The following is a 26,939-nucleotide window of genomic DNA, read 5'->3' on the forward strand; positions in this document are numbered from 1 at the left end:
CCAAGTGGTCCATAGTTTGATGGTCGTTGACTTGGTGTACTTCCTATAATGATCAAGAGCTTGTTGTAGGAACAATGGGCTGGGAGGTTCCAAGGGGGAACCGTTCTATGCCTTTAATTTTGTTGCCTGCAATTTTGACATTTCCTGATTCTCCCTTCATTTCCCTGCTTTTACAAAAGTGTTTAATACTCAATCTGACACTCAAAAACATCCCAGCCCCTCATAGGTAGCATGAGACCATCAGAGGTGTCAATAATAAACAAGCAGTGGTTCTTTGCTTTGGCATTTGTTATTACCCATTGTAGCACAGCGAATGTCGAGGAGGTTTATCTAAAGTATACCATTGCACAGTTTTACTAGGCAGTCTAAGGGTGCTGTCACACAGTGTGTTCTTGGACAGTTTTTTGCTCATTTTTAAACTGACTGAAAAAGTTTTCTTAAATGCATACATTTTTTGTATGTTTACCATGCGTTTTAATCCATTTCACACCTGCCTACACTTCCAGCAATGAAGATAAAACAGTTTCAAACCATCCAAACACATGGTAAACCTACAAAAACGTGTGTTTTCAGGCCGTTTAAAAACGGTCCAAGAACTGTCCAAGAAAGAACTGTGTGACCGCACCCTAAGGGCGCGGTCACACATCGCGTTTTGAGTGCATTACTACAGCTGAGGAGAGGTGATTTGCCGTATTACATTACTTTTAACATTTACATTTACAAAACACAATGTAAACATGCATGCGGATTACGGAAGACAAAAGTCTATAAGTGTGCAAAAAAAAACAACAACTGATGACTGTCAACTAGGTGTTATGTTTTATAATGTGAACAACTACAACAACAGAAGCACCATGAATGTGAAAAAAACCCAGATGAACACAAAAAACGTAAACAAAATGCAATGGACACGCCTGTTTGAATCTGCCATAAGACTGTGTCATACGATTTGTTAGTCTTCATACCATTGAGCTGCACCAAAATTTTTGTGCAAAGCCACACCTCCTAATACAGTTTTTTAAAACGCAAATTACAACTTTATTGCATCGCAGACAGATTAAGAAATTTTCACCATTATGTTGCGGTCACTGATAAGAAAATGTTTCCTGTGGGGCTTGTCCATTTTAGGAATTTTGCTCTAGGGTCCTAGTTCACCTCCCTTTTTTTATATTTATAAAATTGTAAATATGACAACATGGCAATAGTCTTTCTTTGTGCATGTGTGTCTGTGATACCTCCTATCCGGAAAGGATGGAAGCAATTCATCACAGCTAAACAAATCTGTTTTCTGAAAAGGTGTATGCTTTGTTTCTAATAATTTAAATGAATTGAATGGAAAAAAAAGAAAATCCAAGGATAACAAATGGAATTTTCTTTGGGCTGTTTCAGTTAGGTAAGAGCATGCTCTTCATGATCTACAACTGTACGTCTGGATAACATCAAGTATTAATTAGGTGATACGCAGCTGCTAAAAAGCTTCATTTTCTTCCACAGGCCGACTGGATCCTGAACATAGGTGAGCAGGCCTTGGATATCAGCATAGTTTCTTTTAATCACACGGCTTTCTCAATATTTGTACTTGGCGAAAGAAACTTCTTCTGTCTCAAAGAGAACGGACAGATCCGCTTCATGAAAAAGCTTGAGTACAGTCCAAGCTGCTTCCTTCCATATTGTTCAGGTTAGTTGGAGAATAATGAAATGCAATGTTTGGAGCGCCACAGGACCCAGTGTACAAATTTATATATGGATTAATATGCTGTCTGCATAAACTGTTCCTCCTGATAATTTACAGACACCTTTTTTGGCAATTGAGTAAGGTAAATAAGGGCAGAACATTGAATCAGTATATTGTATACGAGGCTGCCATGCATTTACCTGTACTGTGCCAGAATTGTTCTTACGTGTCTAATTGTTTTTGGCCTGTATTGTTATCCGGAATACAAAACTGCAAACTTAAAGCATGTTTGTTAAGTTCGTGAGCTGGCGTCTGCAAGATATGTATGAAAATACTCAAGCACTTTCAGCTTCCTTACTACCAGTCAATATTTTTTTATATATATATATATATATATATATATAATACACACAATAAAAATTTAGAATCAATAAAAAATGTACTACCAATGATTTAATCCTTCCTGAAAAATACTACACTAGTACAATGTCATGCCTCATGGTGGAGATAAAATATAACAAGTGATATTTACAGGATACAACATAAATGCGCACAGAATTAAATATTTATTTAGCACTTGTTTCTTGTTGTTCTACAGTGAGTGAAGGAACAATAAACTCTTTGGTCGGAAACCATAATAACATGTTACTTGTGTACCAGGATATGACACTGAGGTGGGCGGCTCAGCTTCCGCACATTCCTGTTGCAGTAAAAGTTGCCAATTTCCAGTAAGTATCATAAAATTTCTCCTTACTTGGTTTTGCATGTACATGAGAAAGTCTTATCTCTTCAAACAGCTATGTGAGTTTTGTACATTTATAGATTTTTTTTTAGTTTACTGCGGCTACATGAATAATGTGTCCAGTGTGATTGACCTTTTTCCGGGTTTGCTGCACTCTGGTTTTTGCCTTTTTTGGCATACACTTTATTTAATTAGTTACATTGTTTCAGTAGATCTAAAATGAGTACATCTCAGAAAGAGCAAATGCACGCCAGGTAATAGGTCCAAATGAAAAGTATATATAACAATAGTGTGAAGGCAATATAGCCAAATAAAATGTGTCTAGAATGACACTGAAGGAGTTAAATTCAGATGAATATATGAATAAAAGCCAAATTGGTGATACTACCTGCAGTGTAAGTGGCACAAAAAATATATCATAATAATATAGCATGGATAACACTGAAGGAGTGAACCACGCAATGGTAAGGAGATAGACGCCAAAACTGCAAAAGTACAAGCAGTGTGGGAAGCTGGAGGGACAGACTATTACCTGGCCTGCAACCCCAATGCTCGTTTCAACTGGAGCAGGTCTTTGTCAAGGGATGACGCCAGGTAATTAAGCATATATACAAGCAAAACAGGAACCAATAGCTGTCCGGGACCTAATGATCGGGAGCATGTCCGAATTCTTATATCCACATAGGGACCAGAGGGAGGAATGTGACGTCACAAGGGGCGGAGGTTTCTCCATCCCCTATGACAGTGATGGCAAATCTTTTACACACCGTGTGCCCAAACTACATTAGTCCTTAAAACTTCACTTTTATTATTATTTCCTTAAAAAGGGTTGTGTATTACAACCACTTGAATAAATTCTAACTTTTAGCTTGGACAGATGTCTGACTTATATTAAAATTGTGCAAACCATCGTGTAGACTTTATTGTGTGGTACCCATACGGAAAGGGAAGACTGAATTTAAAATGTCATAGGGTCTTATTGTTTTGAGTCTCAAATTCACTCCTTGTCACTTGACTTAATTATCTTGGTGTGTGGTCTTGAGAACCACTAGCCTGCCACAAGTGGTATACAGCCTGCCCCAAGTGGTATACAGCCTGCCCCAAGTGGTATACAGCCTGCCCCAAGTGGTATACAGCCTGCCCTGCCCCAAGTAGTATACAGCCTGCCCTGCCCCAAGTGGTATACAGCCTGCCCTGCCCCAAGTGGTATACAGCCTGCCCTGCCCCAAGTGGTATACAGCCTGCCCTGCCCCAAGTGCTATACAGCCTGCCCTGCCCCAAGTGCTATACAGCCTGCCCTGCCCCAAGTGGTATACAGTCTGCCATGCCCCAAGTGGTATACAGCGTGCCCCCAATATGCCAAGCTAATAAAAAAAAAAATAAACTTAATATTCACCCTCCGACGATACTCACCTTTAATACTCGGCACGGCTCCCGGTCCTTGGCGGCGGCTTCTCTTTTCTTTCTTCACTAGCCGGCAGTCGCGTCCATGCGAGCTGCCGGCGGGCGCGCACTATGATGCGGCGGTTTTGCCGCCGATGACGTCATCAGCGGCGACACCGCCGCATCATAGTGCGCGCCTGCCGGCAGCTCGCATGGACGCGACTGCGGCTTGTGAAGAATGCAGAGAGAAGCCGACGCTGAGGATCCGGGAGCCGCCGCCGAGGATCCGGGTGTCGGAGGGTGAGTATTAATTTTTTTTATTGACTCGTGTATAAGCCGAGGTAAGATTTTTCAGCACATTTTTTGTGCTGAAAAACTCGGCTTATACACAAGTATATACAGCATACCAAAAATAGAGATTAAAAATTGAGGGCACCCCTAAAACCAACAATGGGGAAAAAAATATTTAGCCAGCCACCAAGTGTGCAAGTTCTTTAACTTAATTTGCTTCACTTTCTTGAGGGCTCAGTTTCTACGACTTTCACTGTGCGCTCCTAATGATACATCTACTTTATTCTTTGGGTTCGGTATGATCACGGTAATACCAAATTTATATAGGTTTTATTATATAATTAGCTATGTTATCTGCAATATGCATTAATCCCCGTGGGGCATATTTATCATGGCCTCTGCGTGTAGAGGCCCTGAAATAATCGCAAATGCTAGCTTATTATTATTGTTAGCTATCTTGTGGGGCGTGAAGGGGGATGTGGCCAGCCGGGAGTACCAGCCTGCCTGATACATCAAGAGTCTGAAACCTCTTGTTGTATCGCGCTGTGAAAATGCAGTGGCACTCGTGCGCCGTGTATGATGAATATTCCAACATGTATGAGGCGTGCAGTTCCTGAAATTTAGCAATTTTTAGGGGGATTTTTATATAAGTGTGTAACGTCCATGCCAAAATGTCCCTCTATCTGCAGTTGACAGGTGGTGTTAATTTTGTTTTTTGTTTCCTGTGTGTGTGATCTACGGCTTAGGCCTTTATTGTGTTTGGAATGATTGAGCCAAACCCTGCTCTCTACAGTTTAGCTCTTTCCAGCAAGGGTTACTAGCCTGATGGAAAGCTTCTCCAGTCTGCTGCTGGATGTGTGTCCAGGATCTGATTTATATACCTGGCTAGATATAGTACGACTATCGACTATCCCTTTTGTTCTCCAATTATGTACTATACTTACTATCTCGTTGTGACCCGGACTTCTGACCTTGCTTTCTGTGCTGTTTGTTTGTCAGTCTTGTTTCATGTCTGCACTGTAGCTTAGGGAAGGACAGACGTCCAGTTACTGCCCACCGCTTAGGGTGGTTAGCAGTAAGTAGGAAGTTGACAGCTTAATGGGCTCATTGTAGGGCTCACCATCTTGTCTGTTTATCCTTGTTCTCCAAGCCACCGCCTAGCCCCTCACTCACCAGGGAGTGGTTAATGATATAGCAGAGGCGGCTCACTCATTTCCTCCTCATCCTACCCTCAGGAATTCCTGCAGCCTAGTTAGCATTGTCCGTGCCAGTAAGGGGGTGGGGTAGCTTGACTGTATAATGCAGCTCTCCACCTCCATGACAGGAACAGAGGACAACAATAAAGCCTTTTTTTAGAAGAATGGTGGCTCTAATACCATGGATAGAGGCATCAGTGGAACATATGACATTTAATGGAAACCTGTCATCAACAATTGACCTTATAAACCACTACTACAGCTCAATTCAAACATGATTTTCTGGATGGTGCCACCACAATGGGACATGAAAGAAACATTAACTAGAAGGTATTACACTGCTTGCCAACTTACTGGTAGTTGTTCATTAGTTCAATTTCTGCTGACAAGTTCCATTTAACTGGTGACCAGTTCTCTTTAAGTCCGAAACTGACTGCAACTGTTAATGTTATATTTCTAGTTACTGTATATACTCGTGTATAAGCTGAAAAAACTCACCTCCGGTGTCCGGATTGCTGGCGCGGGTCCTGATCTTCAGCGCGAAGCTCCCGATCTTCGGCGCATCCCTCCGTCATCAGCACCGAAGATCGGGTGTCTGTAAATTACATGGGGGGTGTCTATATACTACATGGAGGCTGGCTGTATACTATATGGGGGCTGGCTGTATACTACATGGGGGCTGGCTGTATACTACATGGGGGCTGGCTGTACGCTACATGGGGGCTGGCTGTACGCTACATGGGGGCTGGCTGTACACTACATGGGGGCTGGCTGTACACTACATGGGGACTGGCTGTATACTACATGGGGGCTGGCTGTATACTACATGGGGGCTGGCTGTATACTACATGGGGTCTGGCAGTATACTACTCGGGGCTGGCTGTATACTACATGGGGGCTGGCTTGCTGTATACTACACCCTCGGCTTATGCTTGAGTCAATAGGTTTTCCCAGTTTTTGGTGGTAAAATTAGGGGTCTCTGCTTATACTCGGGTCAGCTTATACTCAAGTATATACGGTACATTTCTGCATTTTAATGCTGAAATTGGGATAAACACAGTATGCTGTACCTAGGTGGTTGGCACACATGGCAGCTTAAAGCGCCGGCACCACTGGAACACTGGACAATGACCCCAAACAGTTCTATGTATGTATGCATTACATCTGTGGTTGCCACAAACAATGGGATATCTTGATGCTTTGTCAACTTCATAATATCAACCATTTCAGACAAGAGTCTTGCCTATAAATATATAAAATATTTTATGAAATTAGATGTGAAATTCATTGTAGATATAGTGATAAATTATATTTTTAAAAAATCAGTTTATTTTTGTTTTGCTTTTAGTTGTGCCAAGCTCTGTGGCTTATTACTAGTATAACAGCTGGTACATAGTGTATGTTTTTTTTTTTAATGTAATCCAAGTACAGAGCTTGAAGGATTTAGTTTTTAACATTTTCTTGTCACTGTACTGTTTGTTCTAGAATTTAAGAGTTGAATAGTGGTGGATTTGGCAAACCTGTAAAGAGTGCGTGGATGTATGGAACAATGTTAAAGCCAGTTCAGGCAGATACCAGGAAAATAAAAATGTGCATTAACTGCATTAAATAAAAGGGAAAAAAGGCGAGGTGACAAGAGGATTGGCTATTACGCCACTTCATCCAGATGTAGTTTGTTCTCCTCTCCAGACCATCTGCTGTCCTTCATTATATCCACCATCGTAGTCAATAATGCATCTAAAAATAAGCCTGCTAACAGACCATTTTCCAGTGGCGCAGCCTGTAATTTTCAGGCCTCTGTCTATAAATGTGGGCACTTCCTGACCACTGACAAGCACCCTACTACTGCTTGAGTTTCCCTGTATGGCTCTTCAATATGGCTCTACAAAGCCACTCCGAAGAGAATGGAGTAGCCTGATTCCCGTGTGCACAGTTTTTTTTGTGCTGCTACATTATCAGCTATTTTGGCACTGGACTGCACTACACAAGGGGGTGGCAGTGCTTAGTGGATAACAATGGCATGGGTAAAAAAGTGTTTTACTAAGTTAAAGGGGTATTCCCATTTCGGCAAATTTATGTTATTGTTTGTTTGATAAAAAAACAAAATACAAGTTTCCAATATACTTTCTGTATCGATTTCTCATGGTTATCTAGATCTCTGCTTGCTGTACTTCTATAGGAAGCTTCTAGGTTTACTTCCAGTGGACAGAAATCTGACCATGGTCACACAGGTGCATTGATCGTAGAAGTAGAAAACAGGACGTGAATCCGCGCTTCTTAGATTAAATACTTTGTTTCGGAGTTGGACTACGCATTTCGGGGGCGTAACGCTCCCTTCTTCAGGTCCGTACAAATACACAGGGTTCTGGTTAAAAATACATATTTGTAAAATTTTGGTCTCAGTGGTACAGGACAAGTCCATATTAGTATACCTGCATTTTAGCAAATATGAGTGCATGAGAAGATAAAAACTATTATCTTTAAAACATATTGCTAGAGTCATTGTACATTACATCATGTAGTTAATATACATAGCCAAAAATAAAATAAAAAGGATGGTGTGATATTATAAAAATACAGAAAACATATACACTCACCGGCCACTTTATAAGGTACACCTGTCCAACTGCTCGTTAACGCTTAATTTCTAATCAGCTAATCACATTGCGCAACTCAGTGCATTTAGGCATGTAGACATGGTCAAGACAATCTCCTGCAGTTGACTCACAGAGAGTAATCAGGGCTGTGTGATATAACGAGATGTGCACCTGTGTGACTATGGTCATAGTATCATAGTATATAAGGCTGGAAAAAGTCCATCAAGTCTAACCTTTAAGAATTAAATAAATGTTTTATCCCCATAACCCGTGAACATGTACATAGAGTCCGCCATAACAACCTCCTGCGGCAGAGAGTTCCACAGTCTCACTGCTCTTACAGTAAAGAACCTTTGTCTATGGTGATGGTAGAATCGCCTCTCCTCTAGGCGTAGAGGATGCCCCCTTATCCTGGTCACAGGCCTAGGTATAAAAAGATCCTTGGAGATCTCCCCTCAGTGAATAATCCCAAATTTTGTAATCTGTGAGGAATTGATTCAGAAAGTATATTGGAAAATTGTATAACTTTTAATGATTCAAACAATAACATGTATTTGCTGAAAGGGCAACACCCCTTTAACTCCATTCCCACTCCAGTCAGCTGTTTCCATCTGCTGAAACTCCTATTCTACTGTTAGATGATGTCCTGTATTAGGGTAGGACAGAACTAATCGCCCCAGCAGAGACCACAAAAAGTTTTCAGTGCTGAGGTCAGTCATCGACAGGCATCAGTGTAAGGTATGTTTATGTTACTTATTTTGACGCAATAGCCCACATTTATCAGAAGTGCAAAGTGTGTCAGATAATTAAATAGCGGCACACGCTCTACATGAATTTGGCGTGCCCTGCACTGCTCTGGAAGTGTGTACCAACCTTTTTTTATGCACTTTTAACGTAGAGTGTGCAACACAATTCTGTCGAGTACATGTGGTGCACGGTCCACTCTGCACTGGAACGCCCCTTTAATTGCAGAATTTTGTGGTGCGGCTGCCACACAATACTGGCCCAGACACTTTATAAATACATGTGCAAGCAGTTTGCATGTTCTTTTCTGTGCAGTCAGACAGAAAACTGGCAAACACTTTACATGGGCCAATGTTTCCTTAAAGCAGCTCTTACTTTGGTTTGGATAACCCCATTCAATGTCAGAATGAAAGTATTTTACTACAATATTTGACTGAATTAAGTATAAACATTACAGTAGTTTACACTGTCAGTCACTGTCTTGGTTGTACTAAGTTTATGGGAATGTTCATTAGACCTGAATCATTTTTACCACCCCTTCTTTTACAGGAGCTGGGTGCACACAATGTAAGTTGAAATAAAGTGTGCTCTATCAATGATTGTACAGGTATTACATTTAAAGGGATATTCTCATATGGGCATTCACATTTGATTTGGTTCCTCTGCTATATTTATATATAATATATATACAATTCTTTAATTCCAGGTTATTTAAAAAAATGTACCTGGGTGAATATTCATCATAAATGCAGCTATGTTGTTTCAAAGAAACAAGATCGCTGTCCTTGGATACGAACACCCAACACCCTTGCAGCGGAGGCCATGCATGCACTATCGAGGAGTGTTCTAGGCTTCTCTTCAGTCCTAATGATCTTGGACATGTTATATAAGATGGCAGATCATGACTGGTTTAGGCAGCATCATCTTTACTTATTAAATTATTTTATTCTGTTCCCTTATAAAGAATGGATGGACCATTATGCAAGCTCTTTTACCTGAGCCCTCGCCATATAGCAGCAAGCACTTACCGATCGCTACCATCGACCCCGGAAAGTAAACCCGTCCATCGCCACCGGCAAAGCTGCCGGTGGTTTCAAAAAGATGGCGGCACATGGGCGCTGTCATCTTGGTGAAGACTGTCACTCCCCATGACGTCATCGTGGAACCGCGATCGGTTGCCATAACAGCCGTGGGGTTTCGAAAAACTTGAGGGTGTCTCGTTATAACCTATTCATTACAATGTGCAATTCTCAAATCGTAATGAATGAGGAGGAAAATCCCCATTGTAGTATGGCAGTGTATGGTAGGATCAATCAGACAACCTAGGGTTAAAGTAAGGGGGTTTGAAAAATATTAAAAATAAAAATAAGTAAAAAAAATATTAAAAAAAAATTCTAATCACTCCCCCTTTCCCTAGAAGTAAAATAAATATAAATAAACAGCAAAAATATAAACACATTAGGTATTGCCCCGTCCGAAAATGTTCAATCTATCAAAATATCACAATATTTTTTTCACTGTGTTTAACCCGGTAATGGAAAATGGCGCTGGAAGTTGAAAATGACACTTTTTTGCCATTTTGAAAAATATAAAAAATTCAGTGAAAAAGAGATCAAAAGAGTGTACAGTCCTAAAAATAGAAGCATTGAAAACTGCATCAAAAGTTGGACAAAAAATGACACCACCCACAGCTCTGTACACCGAATTATGGAAAAGTTATTAGCGCCAGAAGATGGCAAAATAAAAAAAAATTGTACAGGAGGTTTTTATTTTTATAAATGTATGAAAACATTATAAAACCTATACATGTGTTATCCCCGTGATCGCACTGACCCAAAGAATAAAGTAGACCTGTCATTTGGGGCAAACAGTGAAAGCCGTAATATCCAAGCCCACAAGAATGCGGCACAAATGCGGTTTTCCACCGATTTCACTGCATTTGGAATTTTTTTTCCCAGTACATATTAAATACTGTCATTAAGAAGTACAATTTGTTACACAGAAAACAAGCAGCCACACAGCTCTGTACATGGAAAAACAAAAAAGTTATAGATTTTTGATGGTGGGGAGTGAAAATGGAAATGAAAAATAAAAAATAGGGCCAGGTCGTTAAGGGGTTAAGGATGTAGCATTGCCAAGTCACACACAACCACAGTCTTTCCCACCATTCCCTCTGAATTCTCTTCAGCCACACAGAGGTCTTTCTCTGTCACTCTCTAAAGGTTCTAGCAAGGCATCATGTAGCATTTCATACTCCTTCATACAGCCCGTGCAGGGGAAAGTAAAGGCAGCTTGATGGTAGCAGTACGACCAGTTAATTGGGAACTGGCAGGGCAGGTAACGATGAATATGCAGGACTCGCCTACTGTGATTGTACTCACCTCTGCTCATTTGCATATAAGTATACAAACTGATTTTATAACATTGCAGCCAAGGCAATGAATCATTTAGGTATGAGGGCAATGCATTGTAATAATAGTTATAACAAAGTATTTAATTTGGGAGGGTTAATTTGAATATCAGATTCCCTTTAAGCTTCTCTTGTCTGCTTTGTGTTTAGTAAACTGTGCAGATCGACTTTTACTATACTGTTTAGTTTATTTCACAGATATTTGGAGGGATTCTTCAAAACAGGGAAGTAGTTGAAAGAACCGAAAGCTTATTTAACAACCAGGCCTATTGTTTAGGTCTAAAATATTTTTTATGTTTATTTCTAACAAAAGTTATTATATCAAATGTCACAATACACATGAAAAACCAATAGTACAATTTATCATCATTGCTTATACTGAATAATTACAAGGGAAAGGACTTTTATGGCTGAAATACAAGCTCGCCCCACTTTCCCTGTCCTTTCATACAAAACTCATCCATCTCCTGGCGGAGAGCGAGAAAAACAAAAAAGGAAAGTGAAAGGGCCAAGAAATCATTATACAGGTTTCTGAGACTTTATATCACATTCCAAATCTTACTCAATTAATTTGCTTCCTAACACTCATATAGTGAGTATTATTTTGTATAATAATACTTCTGTGTTTCTTGAAAGCTGTACTAGCATGGAGGTTTTTTTTTAATATTAGGAATGAATTAATCTATAAAAGCTATTTTACTTTTAAACGTAATCAATCGGCAACACTTGTGTTAGTTTTGCCATTAATAAGCTTATTGTCATTGCCAAGACAAATTAGTCATGTGTGTTAGGAAATGCTATTTTCATCCTGTACAACTGGGAAAATGTGAGCAGTATGAGACCTAATACTCCTATAAGTGGTCTAAATGTAGCTACTACTGGACACTTGTATCTGGAAGCAGGGTCTTTAACCACTTATCAGCTTGTTTTCAGCTTAATGACCAGACTCGATTTTTAGAATCTGACATGTGTCACAATAATTAGTTATAACTTTGGAACGCTCTAATATATCCAAGTGATTTTGAGAATGTTTTCTTTTGACACATTGGACTTCATGTTAGATGTAAAATTTAAGTGATAAGTTTTGTGTTTCATTCTGAAAAAGAAATGAAAATTTGGCAATAGTTCATAAAAATTCTTCATTTTTAAAGTTTGAAATCTTCTGCTTTTCAGTCAGGAAGTAAAACTACCCAAAAAGCTTGATAACTAAAATTTCCGGAATGTCTGCTTTATGTTGAGATGATATTTTATGCGTTCCTCTCATTTTTCTAGGACGTTTTGAGGCGCAGAACTTTAGGTGTGATTTTTCACCAAAACTCATATTTTGAGGGAAAACAGCTTCCAAGTGACTTTGAAAGGCCTAAATAATAGTAAAACCCCATAAATTACCCCACTATAGAAACCTCACCCCTTAACATTTGTATAACAACTTCTATTAAGTCAATTTACCCTTTTTTTTTTAAATAAATTCATTTAGACCAAAACTGACCGTTTCATAATGAATAAAATGATGAGATGCTCTACAAAGTTTGATGCCCAATTTCTCCCGAGTGTACTGATACCCCATATGTGGTGGTAAACTGCTGTACGGGAAGACGGCTGGCATAGAATGAAAGCAGCGCCATACACAGCAGATTTTTATTGTCACAATATACAAGTTCTAAAATTTTATTTTTTTCTATGATATGAACAAATGAGGGCTTATTATTTCTGGGGTGAGATAAACTTGTATAGATAATTTATTTTGGGGTTCTATAGCTTATTCATGAAATTTTATTAACTATTTCAAGGGGGACACAAACAATCATAAATTTTTAGTTTGGATTTTTAGCACTTTGTTTCCCCCGCTCACCGTAGCGTAAAGCTACGATTGCAGTGATACCTGATTACCTCATTTATACAGTGTTTCTTATCTTTGCTCAATTTTACTGAGTGAAACCAATATTGGAGAAAATCGCATTGTTTTTACTATCTTTTCAGGGGCATAACTTCTGTATTTTTCTGTTGACAGTTCTGGTTGAGGGCTTATTTTTATGCGAAAAGTGTTTTTCTTTTCAGTAGTAGCATATTTTAGATCACTTTTTACAACAGTTATTGTTATCTTATTTGATGAAAAATTGTATATTACGGGAAGTTTTTTGTGGGTTTTTTTTTCCGTCGTTCACCAAGCGGGTTTTTATTTAGATTTATTGTACAGACAAAATTACACGCTGCTTTTAGGATAGGACCTAACTTGCTGATCCTGGGGGTCTCAGTGATCACACACCCAGAGATCTTTAGAACGGGGAGACCAATGGAGTCTGAGGTACCTTCTTCAGACACATCGTTTCTCCCAGAGATTAGCAGAGCAGCCAACCGTGCATGTCTGTGCTGCCTCCTTCATCTCTATGGAGCAGACAGAGCTCTCTAATAGTAAAAGACTCTATGATACTTTTTCCCAATCCTGTCACTGGCCTTGATGTTGAAGACCTGACCATTTACTTAAAAGAAGAAAATGCTTTTTTATCCAGCAGGAATTTTACAAGCACCAAGTATGATCTCTATACAGATAAGTCCAAAGGTAACTTGTCTTTACTTATTCTTCTGTATCTCTTTGCAGTGTTACTGTGGGCCTCCAGTTCCTCCTCAGGATGCTTCACTCCAATAGCCTTAAAGGACATCTACCACCAGGATGAAGGATTGTAAACCAAGCACACTGACATACTGGTGTGTTCCCCTTCTGGCAGGATCTGCTCTTCTTTAAGCTTCGTATGCCCTTATTCTTAATTAAGAAGGCTTAAAATATTATGAAAATGAGGGGCTCTTCGTTCCATAAATATCAATAGAGCCTGGAGCACCTCCGGCTCATTTGCATAATTTTAAAAGCCTTTAAAAAAACAGGACTTAAGAAATTAAAAGAAGAGCAGATCCTACCAGAGGGGACATACACCTGCATGTAAATGTGCTTGGTTTACAATCCTTGATCCTGGTGGTAGATGCCCTTTAAGGACACTGCTCTCTTTGGTTTATTAATATGGCTAATTAAAATCTGTCTTTTTCTAATTGCTTGCAGCCCAAATGGGGAAAGCCTTATAGTGTGTATATAAATGTTACTTTCAACACTACAGGATTGTACCCACTGGTGCTATAAACAGAGACAGACAGTATATCATTGTCACATTAACTTGTGAAGACATATATATCTTTCAGAAATGGTTGATTGAATAGGATTTGGATGATAAACGTTTTACATTAATGGTCACTTTCTCTGCATCTCATATGACATCTAGGAGCATAATATTTCTTCTGTTTTCTACAATAGGTTTATTCAGATGAGTGAAATGCACTTTAATGGCTCCCACGTTCCTCTCTAGCGTTGCCGAAATCTCATCACCCTCCAAAAGTAGCCTATTTTCTGAAGTATTTTATGCACTTAATGTTCATGGTTCATTTAGCCCTTTTTCTCTGTCCTTCAGTGCACTTTTTATGGTGGTATTATTTGACATTAAAGAGTTGCTCTGTCAACAGCCGTTAAATTAGGTTTTTGTTCCGGCTGAGAGGAGCTCTGGTGCGGATTTTAAGTCTTTGCCAGCTCATCACTTCATGACATCCCCTGTAGAAGTCTGCCACAGATTTTGTCTGACTGTTTTGAGACTGTTCTGTAGGGCAAAATAATTAGGTTTTAAATAAACTAAATATGTATATATATTTTAACAGTTTTAATTGTAACAATTGAAACAATAGAACACAATAAACAATTACAATACATGACCGTATTTCTGGTTTATCTAGGATTATATCCAGACAAAGTTGCGCATAACACATAGAATATCTGTACAATGCAATCATCCTTTTCATACAATTCTGGCTTCTCAAAAGCTGCTATACATATGTGTGTTACGGCATAATATTTGTCTCAAATATTAAATTAAATAAGGAACATACCGTCTGTGTCTGCTATTGAAGACATTGGCTCACATTTATTAAAACATTTGCGCCAGTTTTCTGTCTGAGTTTGCACTGAAAACATGCAAACTGCCTGCTCATGTATTTATGAAGTGTTTGCAGCAGCCGCTCCACAAAATTCTGCACCTAAAGGGGCGTTCCTGTGCAGAGTTGGACCGTGCGCCACATTTTGTTACAGCAACTCAAGAGAATTTTGCTGCTATGTTAAAGCTGCACCAAATAAAATGTGGTGCACACTTCCCGAGCAGGGCAGGGTGCACCAGTATTCAATAATCATTTCAATAATAAATAAAAACTTCACATAGCTATGCCCACATATGCCACATATACCTCTGAGCTTTACATTTATTTTATAAATATGTAAATGAAGGAAGGAGGAAAAAACGCACTGGATCATGGAAGTAAAGGGATGGGAGCTAGAGCCAAGAGGTGCTCTGCTCATTCCCCGAAGCACTTCAGTCTAATTTGCATATTCCTAAAGGTATCTGTTAAGGAGATCGCACTGGTTTCGGAAGCCATCTTGACTACTGTCCGCCATCTTAGATACAGCAGACATGTTCGCTGACCACTGTCCAGTTAAATTCATAATTCAAACTTCAGTTCTTTTTTTATTTAAAGTCTGCCTGTAAGGATTTCTCCTTGACACTTGTTATACATAATTGCTCTCCTTCTTATCTTGTTGTCTAGCATTGTTTATCTTCTAGAGACATTCTCAGTACTTTTTGTAGCTTTTGATAATATAAACAATATCTGTGTACAAGGTCCCTGAGAACTGAGCACAATTAATTAATTGTTTTTTTTTCCAGAATGTGCTGATGTCCAATAGCTTTACAGTATACTTTTCACGCCGTTTTGATTACTCTTCTGTCTGTGATATTATGCATTTTGAGATATTAAACGGGAGAAGATCTTTACATACACTAAGAGATTGACATGTCTTAGTTTTGTGTTGAAGTTCCCGGTACCAGGACAACCATGAAATGGTTAATTAGGACTCACCTTACAAAAGTCAAGAGGGCTGTTGGGGCCCTGCATAAAAATCCCTATCAGTATCTTTTAGCATAAAAGGATCAACTGGAATATAAAAACCAAGAAATAGGTGGCATGCGTGGGCATAGCCTTACATAACATAGCAATAAGTTCAGGCAGGTAAATCATGGTGACTGACACCGTAACAATGCACTGTATGCACAACCTGCTGATTAAATGGCAGCCACTGAATTTCGATATATGCAGATGATCCTAAATTCTGTAAAGTAATGAACGCAGATCAGAATATTATAATATTATGTAGGAGGATAGTCTAATATAAAAGAGGGATTTTTGGAAGCTGGAGACCTGGGCGAAGAAATGGCTAATGAAGTTTAAAGTAGATATCTGTTATACACGTGGGCCATGGATACTTTACTTGCTAAAACTGCAGTAGAAAATGATTTGGGAGTACAGGTGGACGGTAAACTCAATTTTAGTCTCCAGTTAGATAATCATGACAAGGAATCACTCTTTGTTCAGTTCACTAGTCAGGTACAATTTTGGCTTCCGAATATTGAAAAGGACATGGCTGAATTGGAACGGGAGCAGAGTTATTCAGTTTAGAAAAAAGACAATTCAATTTACAAATATCTATATCTGAATAGGCAGTACAGAGATCTTTCTAATTATTATTTATTATTATTAATGATCTTTTTATGCCTAGACCTGTGACCAAGACAAAGGGGTCATCCACTATAAGAGCAGTGAGGCTGTGGAGCTCTGCCAAAGGAAATTGTGATGACTGATAACTTTGTTCATGATCAAGAAGAGCCTATATGCCTTTCTGCAGAGCAAAAATAGTAGTACAATATGTTATAGTTCCTGTTGATCTAGTCAGTTAAGCGGCGTTCACATAAACGTGTGTGATTTCTCCAGTCCTGTATTTCCGTGCTGTATTAATCCATTTATATGTGATGATTCTCATCCGTATGTGCACTTATGTCACCGTATCCGTACCGTATTCTTATAATATATGGATGGATTGATCCAATTGATGGACTGCTGACAGAATGCACCTCCCATTGGTTCTGCATATTGCATGTATATATGGCAGCCTACGGTGCACAACCATATGCAGCATGTATGCAACAAGTATTTTATACGAAGCGGATTTACATGAAAAAATAGGACATGCTCTATATTTTTACTCGGCTTACTTATGGTACAGTACGGTGGACAATACAGACATGTAAATAGATGGCTGTATTACCTGTTGAAATGAATGGGATTGTATGCTATCAGCATATGCGGCCATTTTCCTACGTTCCTATTATTCCTTACTCTGAATACAATATTAGGGTCATAAAGGAATTTTTCCCTACTGTGGGCCAGTTCCTCTGGATCAACAATGTACGGTTTTCTACCATGATACTACTGTATGTATCACGATAGGAAATGTGTCAGCATAAAAAAATAGGTTATATGTTATATGACCATAAATGCTAAACAAGGGACTTTCTTTAGATTTTTGTGTGTGAGGTGAGAGCTCTTATCTCTTTTCTGCATTTTATTGTTACAAGCTACATTTCCACTTTCTCCTCTTTCACAGAAAGGGAACCTTCCAACCTTTGAAAAGGCAAGCTACTGGCGATAATCTGTAATGCAACTCTCTTAGATTCTCTCATGCTTGAATAACAATATAAAAGAACCTGAGCTAACCTATAACCTGTGCAATATGAGCTGCTAACACCTACAAGAATAAGTGTCTTCTTATCATATAACTGTTCAAAAGTGATTCTGCCATTTCTTGGCTACGCTTTAATGCCCATGTAGAGCAAGGATCTTCTGCCTTTACTAATAACAGTGGATGCCAAAGAGTTTTTTTTTTTTCTCCAAATGTCAGGCTAGTTTATTTCTGCCTGTGAGCCCTGAAATAACCCACACCCGCAGCTGAAGTGTGACGAACAGATACGTCACACGTCAGTAAGAGGTTAAATGGGGAATTGGTTGGTAACCCCTTCCCGACATGTGACAAAAAAGTACGTCATACGTCGGGTGAGGGTGCATGTAGAGGGCTCACATGCTTCAAAAAAGATACTGTAGAATGGCAGTATATGGTAGGATCGATAAGACCACCTAGTGTTAAAGTACCCAAAGGAGTCTGAATAATAGTAAAAATTAAAATTAAAAAAAGGAAAAAAAATTATGATAAAAAAACCTAAAAATTCAAATCACCCTAGATTTCCCTAGATGAATTCAATGAAAAGTGATCCCTCGGTCGTACAGTCCTAAAAATGGTAGCATTGATAAAGTCATCAAAAGTCACAAAAATATAACACCACCCACAGCTCCGTAGCATGAAAAAATTATTAGCGCCAGAAGATGGCAAAAGAAAAAAAAAAAATCATTTGTACAGGAGGTTTTCATTTTTGTAACTGTATGAAAAAATTATAAAACTATACAAATTTGGTATCCCTGTAATCGCACCGACCCAAAGAATAAAGTAGACATGTCATTAGGGGTGTACAGTGAAATCTGTAAAATCCAAGCCCACAAGAAAACTTAGCAAATGCGGTTTTTCACTAATTTCACTGCATTTGGAATTTTTTCCCGCTTCCCAGTACATAGCATGGAATATTAAATACCATCACCATGAAGTGCAATTTGTTACACAGAAAACAAGCCCTCACATAGCACTGTACATGGAAAAATAAAAAAAGTTATAGATTTTTTTATGGTGTGGAGTGAAAAATGAAAACGCAAAAACTAAAAAGGGCTGCGGCGGGAAGGGTTGCAGAAGAAAAAGGGTAAACTTAATATTAGTGACCAAGGCATCTGCTAATAAGACAAATAACACTTTGGCTTTATCGAAATCACTGGTAAGGCCACACATGGAATATAGTGTACAGTTTTGGGCACCAGTGTATAAAAAAGATATTCTTGAGCTGGAACGGGTGCAGAGGAGAGCAACCAGGATTATTAGGGAATTGACAGACTAGAATATTGTTATATACTACAAAACTTGTGGTTATTCAGTTTATAAATAAAACGGCTGAAGGGAGACCTCATTACAATGTATAAATACATGAACAGGCAGTACAAGGATCTCTCCAAAGATCTTTTTATACCTAGGCCTGTGACCAGGACAAGGGGGCATCCTCTGCACCGAGAGGAGAGAAGGTTCTACCATCACCATAGATGGGGATTCTTTACTGTAAGTGCAGTGAGACTGTGGAACTCAGATGATTACTATAGCCGATATTTTGTACATGTTCAAGAGGGGCCTGGATTAATTACTTGAGAACATCAATATCAAAGGTTTTGGGTACAATAAATGATGTTCATATTTGATGTTGATCCTGGGAACTATTCTGACTACCACTTTTTGTGGCTGGGAGGAGTTTTTCCCTAACTTGGGCCAACTTGCTTCATCCTTGTAGGATTTGATTGCCTTCCTCTGGATTAACAAGGATTATAGGTTTGACTTGATGTACTGAATACTTTTTTTCAACCTTATCTACTATATAATTGACACAATGTTTTACATTTGAAGTCTGTAACTAATAATACTATAAAAACAAATCTTCTTAGACAATGATTATATGTGATTTTTGCTGATGCACAGTAAATTCTATTTTTCCCACAGGGATATGAAAGGAATTATAGTCACACTAAGTGACTGTGGTCATTTACAGTGCTCTTACTTTGGAACTGATCCGTCTCTATTTCAAGCTCCTAAAGTGGAATCCAGGGACATAAATTATGAAGAACTGGATACAGAAATGAAGGAACTTCAGAGAATTATCAAAGAGGCTACAAAAACGCAAGGTCAGCAAAGTTACTTTGTTATTTGAGCTCAAATGAAATACAGACTATTGGGGCACATTTACTTACCCGGTCCTGTCGCAATCCTGGGGTCCGTTGTCTGACGAGGATTCAGGTCTGCCGGGATTCACTAAGGTTGTGCGCCCGATATCCAGCAGGTGTCGCTTCTGCGCCGAGGTCCGCCGGAGTTCACCTTCTTCTTCCTGGTGCATGTAAGTGCTGATCTTGTGACACAATTCCTTTTTTTAAATTCCGCTGTGTGCCACAATCCGATCGCGTGCGCCAAAACCCTGGGCAATTCAGCGCAAAATGGCACAATTCGGAAATATTCGGGAAAACCCGACGGAATCACGGCCGTAGGACCCTTAGTAAATGTGCCCTAATGAGTTCCAATGAGAACCAATCAGATCATTGCTTGGCTTTTTTTGTAACCCGGGCTAAAAAAAAAAGCAATAACTGGTTGCTCTGGGCAACTATATGAATTTTGAAATCCTTAAATGTTAAAAAAGGGAACACTTAAACAACACAATGTAACTCCAAGGAAATCCTACTTCTGTCAAATCAACATGTCCAGCTATAAATCAACACTTATTGTGAAATTATTTCTCCTGCTGTTGGTTGTCTACAACCCACAGAAGTTACTTGGGTAGTGCGGCTCATCCAAGATGGAACATCAGTGCGAGGTGTTTCAAGAAGGTAAGTTCTGTCTGTCAGCACAGTGTCCAGAGCATGGAGCAGATACTAGGAGACAGGCCAGTAAACCCGCAGATGTTGAGTGGCATGTAAGAGGGCAACAAACCAGCAGCCGGACCACTGCTAGAACCCTACAACATGACATCCAGCAGCCACTTATATCCATGTGCCTGGAGTCTGAAGTCCACAAGTCATTGTTGGGGTTACATTTGTTAATTTGCAAAAAGGTTTTATACAACATCTGAGATGAATAAATAAAAATTAAAAAGACAGAAAGACAGATGTTATAGAGTAAATATGAAATTTATTTTATTTAATGTCAAAAATAAGGTGTAAAAGAAATTTTAAAAATCCCTTAACAGGGAAAACAAGCCAAAAATCCCCCAGAATCCTGCCCAAGTAAAGTATTCATCAAATATACAATGCAACGTCAAATAATGGTATTAAAATGTAGTAATGTTAGTATAAGATGCTACAATACATGAATCCCCTAGTGGGAATGAAAGCAGAAATATAGAAAATTACATTACCAGAAGATCAGTGCAGGGCTGGAGAAACCGGGAGATCACATGTTCCCCACGCGTATCGCCTGTCAAGCAGGCTTCCTCAGGAGTTACATTTGTTCTTACAGTCCAACACCATGCAGGTCGATTCATATCACGAACTGTATTACATTCCTTTTATATCTATATTGTAGGCAAATAAATAAGGAGACATTTAAATAAGGACGTTTAAAACTAGGATGAATTATTACACACAAAAGTAGCAAACCCGTTTGGTATGGGTGCATTGGTTAAATAGAGTAATACCAAATAAGTTCAAAAAACACAAAATAATTTATTATGCATAAGTTCACTTTATTTCAATTAGTGTAAATATTAAAAATAGACATAATACGGCAGAAAAGGACAGACTACTATGGAGAAAAAATTGTGTGTATATCAAATAAAGGTAGTAACCAGCCTATAAAACAATGGCACACTGAATACAAAGTGTGCAGATATAGTCTGACATAGACAGGAGAATAATACAATATCAAAGATAAACTATCTATAAATATACATCAAAACCTGTAAAGCAGAGGCTGTAGTACTATATCAAGGAAAGGACCACACACAGACAATGCCCCGACACGTGTTTCGCATATGGCGCTTTTTCAAGTGGAGTGTGTTGTATGAATTATTGTAAACCAAGCACACTTACATGCCGTTTTGTGCCCCCTCTGTCAGAATCCAATCTTGCAAAAAACAGATTTTAAAATTATGCAAATGAACCTGAGGGGTCTGGCCTCCATAAGTTTTAATGGAGCATGGGGCTTCTTAGATTCATTTGCATAATTTTCAAAGCCTTTTATGAATAAAAAAATAGCATAAAAAGCTTAAAGAAACATATGTCAACAGCATGTCAATGTGCTTGGTTTACAAGATCTTGGTTTCCAGATTTACTTTAACCCCTTACTGACACTCTTCATACTACGGTGCACAAGGGTAGTGGTTGGACTGAAAGGGCTCACGGGCTGAGTCCTCTCCGCATCCTTTGGGTGTTATCCATGTGCACGCGCCCAGCAAAGCTGCCGGAGACATTTAAATCCATATTGGCGACAAGCAGTTACTGTGATGGCAGGGAGTCTATACTAGACTTCCAGAGCTTTCGTTGAGCCAGAGGCACACGCTAAGAGATCACTAGCAAAACTGCACTATTGCTGTATATGGTAGAAGTAATCCGGCACCAAAGGGTTAAAGTACCCTTGGAGGTGTAAAAAATAGTAAAAAAAAATATAAAACCTTAAAAGTTCAAAGCTGTCCCCCTTCCCCTAGAAATGATATAATAATAAATAAACAGACGACACATAAATTAAGAAGATGCGACCCAAATGTCCAATCTATCTAGTCTTATTAAAGAATAAAGAAGACTTGTAGAAGGCATGGAATATGAAATACCGTCCCTATGATGTGCAATATGCTAAGCAGAAACAAGCCCTCACACAGCTCTCTACAGAGGAAAATAAAAAGATTTTTGAAGGTGGGGAGTGAGAAAAACAAAAAAGGGCCTGCTCCTTAAGGGGTTAAAACAGGACGTCTGTTAACAGGAGTTTAAGATGAGACACGGCTAGGACGGCTATTATGCAACTTACATGTAGTTCTTGTACTTCATTAGGTACATAACTGCATGAACAATTCTCTGGCTATAATTAATATTTTTCTACTTGGTGTCTTCAGGTCCTTGCAGCACATCCACCTACCGTATTTTTCGGCCTATAAGGCGCACCAAAAATCCTTTAATTTTCTCAGTAATCAAAGGTGCGCCTTATAGGCCAGTGCGCCTTATATATGAACTTATACAGAAATGTACTATAGACAAGATGTACTGTACATTTACCAGTGTTTAATAGCTCCAACCCCAGAAATTTCCTGCACCTTCCCACACAGTACACAGGGTCCCTAGCTCCTGAAGTGCCCTGGCACCACAACTAACATTGTGCCCACCCTGCCCTCCCCTAGCACGGAGAGACCGGAGCTGCCATAGTGCCGACCACGAGGCAATCATCATCATCAGTAACAATCCCCCATACCTGACAACCCTGTAACAGGGGAAAGAGAAGGGGCCACAGGGACCCCCACAGGAATAACACCCTGGCTGAGGAGGGAAGGAGAAGGGGCAGAGGGAGACCGCTTAACCCCTGCTGCATCACCCTGCATTAACCCCCAGCAGCCCATACCTCTGAGAACGGAGCTCTCTGACACGCTGAAGACAAGTTTCCCGGGAAGTGTAGCTGGTTTGAACTGTGCACAGGTCTGCCACCTGCTCGTCATTTTTAGGTACTGCATTTGATCCTGCGCCTTATACTCCAGTGCGCCTTATATATGAACCTAGATGTCTTAGCAGGCATTTATTAGAGGTGTGCCTTATAGACCGGTGCGCCTTATGGGCCGAAAAATACGGTAATTCAAAACAATAAAGGGAGTCTGCTTCTGGTGCTCCCATGGCCTCCACTTCTGTTTCTGGTGAACTATTTCCTACACAAATACATCATATAGAGTACTCTGTGTAGCTCAGGGGTCTCCACATCAGCGCTCGCCAAATTAATGTTATCGATGTATCTATTGCAATGTAATGCATACTATCAGAAATTGTATCAGTAATAGTAATATCAGTGATAGTTTGGAAGGCTGGAACACCCCGGAAGGGGGCCCCGGGCAATTGCCCTGTTTGCCCACCCCTGACACTAACCCTAGCAAGCATACTATTTTCACAAGAACTGCATGGTCTGTCTATAAGTTATTTTGTTGAAAAGGGCCACATGTTAAAAAGGACCCAAAAGCTATGGAATGACCAAGAAGTGCAGAAGTCAGGTGGATACACAGCTGATAGTCCTACTGAATAGTCCCACAGAATAACGAGTGGCCATCATTACTTTAAAAAATGAAGGTCAATCAGTTTGAAAAATTGGGAAAACTTTGAAAGTGTCCCCAAGTGCAGTTGCAAAAGCCATTAAGTGCTACAAACAAACTGCTTTGCTTGAGGACCGCACCAGCAATGGAAGACCAAGAGTCACCTCTGCTGTAGAGGATAAGTTCATCCAAGTCACCAGGCTCAGAAATCACTGGTTAACAGCAGCTCAGATTAAAGACCAGGTCAATGCCACACATAAATAGCTGCAAGGAAACCACTGCTAAGGACAGGTAAAAAGCAGAAGAGACTTGTTTTTGCTAAAGAACTGGAATATTACACAAGTGGAAATCTGTGCTTTGGTCTGATGAGTCCAAATTTGAGATCTTTGGTTCCATTGGTGACACTGTTCGAAATCTATTCAAGATTGAAGGTATACTGAACCAGCATGGTTACCACAGCATCTTGCAGCAGCATGCTATTCCATCCGGTTTGCATTAAGTTGGACCATAATTTATTTTTCAACAGGCCAATGACCCTAAACACCTCCAGGCCGTGTAAGGGCTAATTGTGCTATGCCAGATGACCTGGCCTCCACAGTCCCCAGACCTGAACGCAATTGAGATGGTTTGGGATGACCCGGAGCTGAAGGCAAAAGAACCAGCAAGTGCTAAGAATCTCTGGGAACTCCTTCAAGACTGCTGGAAGACCATTTCATGTGACTACTTCTTGGAGCTCATCAAGATTGCCAAGAGTGTGCAAAACACTAAACAAAGAAAAAGAGGGCTACTTCGAAGAACCTAGAATATAAGGCATATTTTCAGTTGTTTCCTTTGTTAAGTATATAATTCTACGTGTGTTTGTTCATAGTTTTGATGCCTTCAGTGTGAATCTACAATTTTTATAGTCATGAAAATACTGAAAACTCTTTGAATGAGAAGGTGTGTCCAAACTTTTGGTCTGTACTGTATGTGTCCCATAACTGTGGCATGATTCATAATTATGAATCGTTAGTCACAGGAGAGAGTTGAGGGGTTGAGATACCCTCACGGCCTACGTTTCAAAAGCCTAATGAAGGGATGAGCAATGGCAGGGTTGTGCCATCTTCCGATCAAAAGTTATTGGATTTAATAAAACCCAGACACAGAGGGTACCTCTCTGGAGGGAGGATGAAATGCAGATCTCCCCCCCCCCCCTCTCAGTGACTTCTCAGCCAGGGATTGGGGGTCAAAAACCCGCTGGGTTTAAATTTTTGAAACTGGAAGAAGGCCTTGTTAGTTCTGGGAACTATATCGTTAGAAGGCTGTCCGGAATTCTCAATGCTGTGTTCCTCAGCCATGATTTCTCTCTTTATCTAATAGTAAGGGTATTTTTTTCCATTATCCCATAACTGTTTGTATGTACTGTATGTATATTGTTTTGTAACTTGTTTTTTTCTCTTTTAATCTGGCAAGTTTGTTTTTTTGCAGTGTATTGTACTTTTATGTATATTAAAGTGTTAACCTTAATTAGTCTACGTAGAAAATCTAAGTTTCCTATAGGATTAAGTTGCTAGGTTCTTTAAACCCTTCTTTCCAAGGCCCTTTTTTCGTTTTTGCATTTTCATTTTTGACTCACCTTCAAAATTCTATATATTTTTTATTTTTCCATGTAAAGAGCTGTCCGATGGCTTGTTCTCTGCGAAACAAATTGCACTTCATAGTAATGGTATTTAATATTCCATGCAGTGTACTGGGAAGCGGGAAAAAATTCCAAATGCAGTGAAATTGGTGAAAAAATGCGGGAAAAAACGGGATTAAATGCAGTGAAAAAACGTTATTATATTTTGATAGATCAGCATTTTTGTATGCGATGATACCTGATGTGTTTATGATTTTTACTGTTTATTTATATATCAGTTCTAGGGAAATTGGGGTGATTTAGAACTTTTAGGTTTTTTCAATATAATTATTTTTAACTTTAACTATTTTTAACTTACAGTATGGCAGTATATGGGGATTTTCCTCCTCATTCATTACAATGTGCAAATCGCACATTGTAATGAATGGGTTAAAACGAGACGGCGTCGGGAAGACCTGTGGCTGTCATGGCAATCAATCGACTCAAACCCAAACTCAACCCGTGAGACCTCTCCATTTACCCACAGCTGCTGTGTGACGTACTATTACCTCACACATCAGTAAGGGGCTAACGTGTGGTTGAGGTGCCTACCCCCTTCTTAGTAGGTAGGTGTTTGCATTGAGTTGGTTTGAGTGCTGAGTAGTTTAGAGTAAATTTATTATATGTACACCATTTTGTGTAGGTGGGCGGAGCTTAAGGACTAAATTCTGGGACTCCATAGAGTAGGTGCACCCTGTGATTGACTCAAGAATAGAGGTTCATCATAATGTGTGACACAATTCTGTTGGACACTGCATGACAAATGTGTCGGGGACACTTTATAAATACCATTTGTACTGAAAAGAACTTGCAAAGTCCGACAAAAACTGATGCAGGGGCTTTAATAAATGTGAGTCTATGTGCTATACAGTACTTATAGAGCTTCTATACTGTATATGTATTTGTATTGGCTATTTATGTTATTGATGTAGGTAATAAATATGGATGGGTTCTTGTTAAGAGTAATGGGGATGTTTTATTAATCTTTACTACAGAGTTCTGTCGTAATTTGCACTTTAAAAAAACTGTCTATACCTATGCTAAGCCAGTCGAAGTTTGCTCCAGTTTTCTGGCGTAAAATAATAATAAGGTGCAAAGTACAACTAGACAGTCCTACACTAGATTTATCATCCAGCATCAGACTTTTATATGAATCTTTTGCAGCATAAGACTTTCTACTCTCTAACTCTCTAACCTTACAACATTTAAATCTGCCTCAAAATCTGTAATCATTTGACTTCTTATGACGTTTGCAAAACGCAACACCTCATCCCCGTTTTTTCTGCTGTCTTTTCTCTGTGTCAGTTTACTTTTTGTCCACTTTTATGTCCTTGATTTTAGTATTTGCCTCTTTCTATATTATTACAACCCATACAAATGACATTTTGTTGCATACTTTAAGCTTGATAAGATTATA

General features: G+C 39.3%; 1 protein-coding gene across 5 annotated transcripts in view; it reads left to right on the top strand.

Annotated features, from left to right (window-relative positions):
• The window catches only part of BBS9 (Bardet-Biedl syndrome 9), a 271,289-nt gene that overhangs the window by 71,687 nt on the left and 172,663 nt on the right, over nt 1-26,939 (top strand). For all 5 annotated transcript variants that reach the window (XM_072153261.1, XM_072153264.1, XM_072153263.1 and 2 more), the window contains 3 exons: nt 1,495-1,678; nt 2,274-2,403; nt 19,602-19,783. In XM_072153261.1, coding sequence (XP_072009362.1) covers nt 1,495-1,678; nt 2,274-2,403; nt 19,602-19,783 — 496 coding nt within the window. The remainder of the gene's footprint in view (nt 1-1,494; nt 1,679-2,273; nt 2,404-19,601; nt 19,784-26,939) is intronic.

This window comes from Engystomops pustulosus, chromosome 5 (assembly GCF_040894005.1).
Source record: "Engystomops pustulosus chromosome 5, aEngPut4.maternal, whole genome shotgun sequence".
In the NCBI taxonomy this organism is placed as follows: domain Eukaryota; kingdom Metazoa; phylum Chordata; class Amphibia; order Anura; family Leptodactylidae; genus Engystomops; species Engystomops pustulosus.